Source organism: Marmota marmota, unplaced genomic scaffold (genome assembly GCF_001458135.2).
Source record: "Marmota marmota marmota unplaced genomic scaffold, marMar, whole genome shotgun sequence".
Taxonomy (NCBI): domain Eukaryota; kingdom Metazoa; phylum Chordata; class Mammalia; order Rodentia; family Sciuridae; genus Marmota; species Marmota marmota.
The window spans coordinates 6,028,144-6,035,590 of NW_025999945.1; the positions used below are offsets into that span (position 1 = coordinate 6,028,144).

The window sequence follows — 7,447 nt, forward strand, 5'->3', positions numbered from 1 at the left end:
AAGATGGATGTCAGGACCACCACTTGAGGTGTTCTCTGTTTGAAATATGCTCCAACACATCAAACAACATCTGTTTCCCAAATGGGACCAAAGACTCCATCCATTCTCACAAAAAGACAATTATGTAACTCAGCCTGAGCCTGAATGCAACAATTAAAATCTCAGGGACTGGTTACAAGGGAGTCAGTTAAACTTACCCTCAGATCCCTTTAAGAGAAGGAAGGTTGAGAGACCCTGGTGACACTCTTTCCCATCCCATACTTTCCATTGGGGGCTTTCTTATACTTCTGAACCTTAACTTGAATAAATTTATACTTCCTTGCTTAACTTGGCCTTCTTGGACTCTGTGGAACACGACCTGATCCGATTTATGCTGATAGAAAAGGTATCAAAAACATGCACTGAGAAAAGGTAGTCTTTTTAGCAAATGGTGCTGGGAAAACTGGTTATCCATAAGTAGAAGAATGAAATTAGACTCTTATCTCTCACCCTGCACAAAAATTAACTCAAAATGGATCAGAGACCTAGGAATTAGACCAAAAACTATACAACTCTTAGAAGAAAACGTAGGGTCAACGCTCTAAGATATAGAGATACAGGCAACAACTTTCTCAATAGGACCCCCCTAAAGCACAGGAAATAATGCCAAGAGTTAATACACAGGATGGCATCAAATTAAAAAGCTACTGAATGGCAAAGAAAACAATTAAGAATGTGAAGAGAGAACCTACAGAATGGAAGAAAATCTTTTCTAGCTAATATTCTAACAGAGGGTTAATATCTGGAATATATAAAGAAGTAAAAAACTTAAACAAAAAAGTAAATAATTCAATTAATAAATGGGCAAATGTATTAAACAGACACTTCTCAAAATAAATACAAGTGGTCAACAAATATTTGAAAAAATGTTCAATATCATTAGCAATTAGGGAAATGCAAATCAAAAGTACTCTGAGATTTCATCTCACTTTAGTCAGAATGGCAGCCATCAAGAATGCAAACAGTAATGAATATTGGAGAGGATGTATAGAAAAATAAATATTTTTATATGTTGGTGGGGCTATAAATTAGTACAACCACTATGGAAATCAGTATGGAGGTTCCTCAAAAGACTAGGCATGGAACCAAAGAATCATATGACTCAGCTGTACCACTACTTGGTATTTATCCCGAAGAATTAAAGTCATCATACTATAGTGCTATGTGTATACTCATATTTATAACAGCACAATTCACAATAGCCAAACTATGGAACTGGTCTAGGTGTCCATTAAAAGATGAATGTATAAAAAAATGTGGTTTATATTCACAATGGAATTTTACTTATCCATAAAAAATGAAATTATGCCATTTGCAAGAAAATGGATGGAACTAGAGACCATTATTTTAAGTGAAATAAGCCAAACTCAGAAGGTCAAGGGTTGCACGTTTTCTTTCATGTGTAGAAGCTAGAGAGGAAAATAGAAAAGAAAGATGTGTATGTGGGGAGTTCTCATGAAAACTGAAGAGAGACCAGTAGAGTAGAATAAAGGGAATAGGAGGAGGGAGGAGGAGAAGGAAAGGGAAAATACAGGGAATGATATTGGGCCACATTGTATTTTTATATTGTGTGCAAGTATGAATATGTAACAACAAATCCCACCATTATGTGCAACTATAATATACCAATGAAAATATGAAGAATAATATATGCATGCATTATTCATCTTTGTCGGATCATGTATTTCACATAAACACACACATACCTATGACTACCACCAAAAATAAAACCTAAATCTAATTCAGAGGAAATAAGAAAACATTTTTCTATATAGTCCTGGATTAGAGAGGAATTTAGAATAATGACAAATATATTTTTCTACAAATAACATTTTACAGTAAATATAAATATGTACTGAGAGAAAATATATAGTCATGTATTTATTTTTAAAAAACTCAAAATGAGTAATATGTTTACTAATTAACAATGAATCAGGACAAGTACGTCAAAAATAAAGTAAAAGGGGCTGGGGTGTAGCTCAGTGGTAGAGCATTGGCCTAGAATGTATGAGGCACTGGGTTTGATTCTCAGCACTGCATATAAATAAATAACAAGTCAATTGACAACTAAAAAACCATTTAATAAAATAAAGTAAAAGAAAGGACAAATAATTTAAAAGACAACTAAAATATATGGAACACTAAAAATTATAGACAGGATAAATAAAATCAAACTTGAACATGCTAAACCAAAATACGTAACCTTGATGAAAACTAAAAATAAAAATATAAATCAGGATAAAAAAGGAGTAAAGAACATAGTGCGAAAGATTTAAGAATTATGAAATTATACTAGATATTTTTACTACAGTATGTTTGAAGTTCATAGAAATTGCAAAAATTCTGAGTAAAAAGATTTCGAACTGATAACAGGTTTAGTAGTGTACTTACTAAAAATGGAAATATAGGTTCATTTTAGAAAATTAGAAGACTAAAAAGCACAAGTATAATGTATTATGACATAAAATTAACATAGAGGACATATGAATTTATGCATGAAAGTTGGGAGGCATTTACAAAATATTTGAACCCTTTGGAGTTTGGAAATCCAAGAGCAATATGTATCAGTAGAAACTATCCAAATATCATAAAAATTAACACTGACTTCATTATACAAGCTAAATATCAAAGCATTTGCCATTATAATGGCAAGGGCAATATATGAACATCAACCATCATCTCTTTTTTAAATGGTTCAATTAGCATATATTGCTAGACATAATAGTGGGCTTCATTTTGACATCATCATATGCATGGAATTAAATTTCAATTCAGTCTCTAGTACTTTCTCCCCCTACCCGACTGTTTCCTTTACTCTACTGGTTTTCCTTCTATTTATTTATTTTTTTAAATTTGTGCTTTATACATGTGGTCTATTCATACATAGCTTAATTTGGTCAATTTCATTCCACTCTTCTCTTTTCCCGTTCTTCTGCCTCCTCCTCTAATCCCCTTCCTCTACTACACTGATCTCCCTTTTATTTTCAAGGGATCGAAACCTATTTTTTCCTCCTTATTTTGCTCTAGTTTCTGTATATGAGAGAAAACATTCAATAAGGCCTTAACTTTTTGAGTCTGTGTTATTTCATTGAGGATGATGTTCTCCAGTTCTATCCATTTACCAGCAAATGCCATAATTTCATTCTTCTTGATGGCCAAGTAAAACTCCATTGCCCCTATAAACCACATTTTCCTTATCCATTTGTCTACTGACAGGTACCTGAGCTCATTCCATAACTTGGCAATTGTGAATTGTGCCACTATAAACACTGATGTTCCTGTATCACCATAGTATGATGATTTTGGTTCTTTAGGATAAACACCAGAGTGGGATAGCTAGATACTATGGTGGTTCCATTCCTAGGATTTTGAGGAATCTCCATACTGCCTTCCAGAGTGGTTGTATTAATTTGCTATCCCACCAATGATGTACTGAGTGTATCCTTTCCCCACATCCATGCCAGCATTTATTATTATGTGTATTCTTTTTTTCCCACATTTTATTGGCACTTTATAATTCTGGGATTTGTTATATATTCATACATGCACACAATATAACAATATAATTTGGCCAACATCACTCTTATTATTTGTATTCTTTTTTTTTTTTTGAGAGAGAGAGAGAGAGAGAGAGAGAGAATTTTAATATTTATTTTTTAGTTCTCAGCGGACACAACATCTTTGTATGTGGTGCTGAGGATCGAACCCGGGCCGCACGCATGCCAGGCGAGCACGCTACCGCTTGAGCCACATCCCCAGCCCATTATTATTTGTATTCTTGAAGATTGCCATTATAACTGGAGTGAGAAGAAATCTCAATGTAGTTTGATTTGCATTTTTCTGATTGCTAGGCATGTTAAACATTTTTTCTTATATTTATTGTCCATTGTATTTCTTCTTTTGAAAAATGTCTATTTAGTTCTTTTGCCTATTTGTTGATTGGGTTAGTGTGTGTGTGTGTGTGTGTGTGTGTGAAGTTTCTTAAATTTTATATCTTCTGGATATTAATGTTGGGGGAGTAGCTGACAAAGATTCTCTCCCATTCTGTAAGATCTCACTTTCACAGTCTTAATTGAGGATAAAAATCCAACACCCATTTATGTTAAAAACACTGAAGAAACTAGGGAGAGTGGGAACTTACCTCAATATTAAAAACACAATATATGACAAACTCAAAGCCAGCATCATACTGAATGGAGAAAAACTGAAAGCATTTCCTCTAAAATCAGGAACAAGAAAAGTATGTCCACTCTCAACATTTCTATTCAATATAGTTTTTGAAACCTTAGCCAAGGAAATCAGGCAAGAGAAGGAAATAAAGGGAATACAAATAAGAAGTCAAATTATCTCTGTTTGCGGGTGACATATACTGTATCATATACAGAAGACCAAACCAAAACAAAATAAAACAAATAAAAATGAAAATAAACCTCAGTAGAAGACTTCTAAAGCTGGTCAACAAATTGAGCAAAGTAGCAGGATCCAAGACCAACATTCATAAATCAATAGTTTTCTATACTTGAATAATAACTCGGTTGAGAAAGAATCCAGGAAAACTATCTCATTCACAATAACATCAAAATATTTAAATACTTGGGAAAAAATCTAATCAAGGAGGTGAAAAACTTCTACAATGAAAACTATATAATATTAAAGAAAGAAATCAAGAAGACCTTAGAAATGGAAAGACCTCCTTCTTGGATAGGCAGAATGAATATTGACCAAATGGCTATACAACCAAAAGCATTATGCAGAGTCATTTCAATCCCCATCAAAATACCAATTATATTCTTCACAGAACTAGAAAAACAGTCCTAAAATTCATTTGGAAGAATGAAATATATAGAATAGCCAAAGCAATTCTTAGCAAAAAGAGAGATACTGGAAGCATCACAATAGCTGATCTCAAATTATACTACAGAGCTAACATAACAAAAACAGCATAGTATTGGCATCAAATCAGGCATGAAGACCAATGGCTATTCCATTGAAGACAGAGATAAATCCACATACTTACAGTCATCTAATACTTGACAAAGTTGCCAAAAATACATGTTGGAGAAAAGATGGCTTTTTAAACAAATGGTGCTGAGAAAACTGAATATCCATATGTAGAAGAATTACACTAGATCCCTATCTCTTACTCTGCACAAAAGTAAACTCAAAGTGGATCAAATACCTAGGAATTAGACCAGAAACTTTGCAATTACTGTAAGAAAATACAGTCAACACTCTAACCTATTGATACAGTTACCAACTTCTTTAACAAGACTCCCCCAGTTTAAGAAATAAGACCAAGAATCAATAAATGGCACAGCAGCAAATTAAAAAGCTTCTGCACATTCCAATTGCAAATATTTTATGAATATTAATCATACTTATATGATACAAACATTTTCCTTCAATAAAGTATTCATATCATGCATTTAATGGGAAACAGTTATGTCAACAGTTCAATAAGAAAAATATTATCTTTCAGATCATATATTTTTTCTTTAAAATCTCTGCATATTCTTGTTGTGCTTCTAAAAGTACATCTTGGCTTGACTTATTAGTAGATTTTGGTGTAGAAGTTCTAGCAGATCCAGGTTCAAATTCTGTAGTAACTAGAAAAAAAATCAATTATGGTCTTAATCTCAAAGATTTCATAGTTAACTAAGCATGAGTCAGTAAAGAGAAAGTTGAGAACTTTATCAGTGTTTATGATAATGAGAAATATGTTTGTATGACTATAATAAACATTACTACGTAACATAATTTGCCCGTAGTTGTACACCGAATTAACTATTATGGCTGAATGTCAGAACTTCAGCTTTCCCCATTCTTCATTAGTTCAGCATCCATGTGCTCAGGTACTATGACAGGCACTGCAATGACAAGATGAAGATGAAGAAAAGCTACTCCTCATCAATCATATAACATAATTTGAAAAAACAGATGAACAGGCAATTTCCATTCAGAATCTTAGATGATGTGACAGATGTAAAACAGGGCACACCTGGAACACAGAGAGGGGACTTTTATCCCAGTCTTATGTTAATATTGGTTCCTTTGGTGCAGGTGGCATATAAGTGGATACCTGAGGGATAAGGAGAAAATATTCCAGGAAGAGGGAAGAAGGGCATGCAAACAGCAAGAGGTGAAGAAACACCTGTGGAATTATGAGAGGTCCTGTGTGACCAGATGCTAGAGCAAAGCTGAAGTTGAGAAAATTCTTCCTTAAAGTAACTATTCATTTTTTCCAAATAAAACTTGGTTTACCAACCTCAATTGACAAAAGAATTATCCATGTTGTGCATTATTTGAAGAGCAGGGTGAGTGACAAGCAACAAGGTTGAGAAATGGGACAAGAACCCACTGATGCAAATAAATTTAATTCCTTGATGAGGAATTTAGAACTTTTCCCGAGGGCAAAAGGTAAATCAATGACAGAGTCAATGACAGGAGATTTAAAATGCTTGACCAAGTATTACGAGATGGAGGTTTTGGACCATAAACCTGAAAAGACAACTATGCTGATCTTTTCCAAGAATAGTTCTGTGTGCAGGCTGACAGTATCATAGTGGTGGCAGAGTGAAGAAAGGGTCAAGCCAGAAGGAAAGAGCTACACAGACCTTTAGAGACTTTTAAAAGCTATGGAATATGAATGAATGAAGAATATGTATATTCTTCATCAGGGATTTTTTTTCACATCTTTTATTTGATGTGTGTAAGAAAAAAATATTTAATGTTATTAAGTATTAACCAAACCAAAGAAGGGAATGCCATTTGCTATTTATAATTTATTTCAGAAATCAATTAATCTAAATTTAGTTTATGAGTGTTGGCAACATACCTTCTTCTAGTGCTCTAGTTAAGCCTTTGTCCACTGCCTGCTCCATCTGAAAGAAGGAATATTACTTACATTACTTAGTTTAAACAACAAATGTTATCAGCGGAATGATATATTACTTAGAAAATGTGGCCTTCTCAGATAAGATGTACAGACTAGATCTCTGCAGCTTTTCTATTTATCTCTAGCTGTGGGTTTTGTTTTAGCTCAGGGAGGAAACTTGGAGCCCAGCCTTACCAAGAGGAGCACATTTGTAACTTTATCTATACGTTTCCATTTTCAAAATGTAAGAAGGTGAGTGAATTAAACACAATAGAGCAATGTACTGTGAATGTTAGCTTATCCAAAGAATTCTTTTATAGCTGGTCATTTGTAAACTGTGTTCACAGAACTCAAAGGATCCACAGAACCCACTTCAGGATGAAGGCATAAGGAAGTCACACTTTTAGAGTGTGACTCTGAAGAACCTTTATTTGCATCATCCCTCTGTAGTCACAGAGCTCTGCTTCTTTCTGTTTTATATATTACAGTTGCATGCAAAAAAAAAAAAAAAAAAAAAAAAAAAAAAAAAAAAAA

At 33.6% G+C, this 7,447-nt stretch overlaps 1 protein-coding gene across 1 annotated transcript in view; it reads right to left on the minus strand.

Annotated features, from left to right (window-relative positions):
- Positions 1-4,279: 4,279 nt before the first annotated feature.
- Positions 4,280-7,447, minus strand: part of LOC125616425 (ankyrin repeat domain-containing protein 26-like) — a 6,624-nt gene continuing 3,456 nt past the window's right edge. Inside the window, exons 2-3 of the mRNA XM_048801723.1 lie at positions 6,875-6,920; positions 4,280-5,645 (exon numbers count right to left, since the gene is read on the minus strand). Coding sequence (XP_048657680.1) covers positions 5,515-5,645; positions 6,875-6,920 — 177 coding nt within the window. The 3' untranslated portion in view covers positions 4,280-5,514. The remainder of the gene's footprint in view (positions 5,646-6,874; positions 6,921-7,447) is intronic.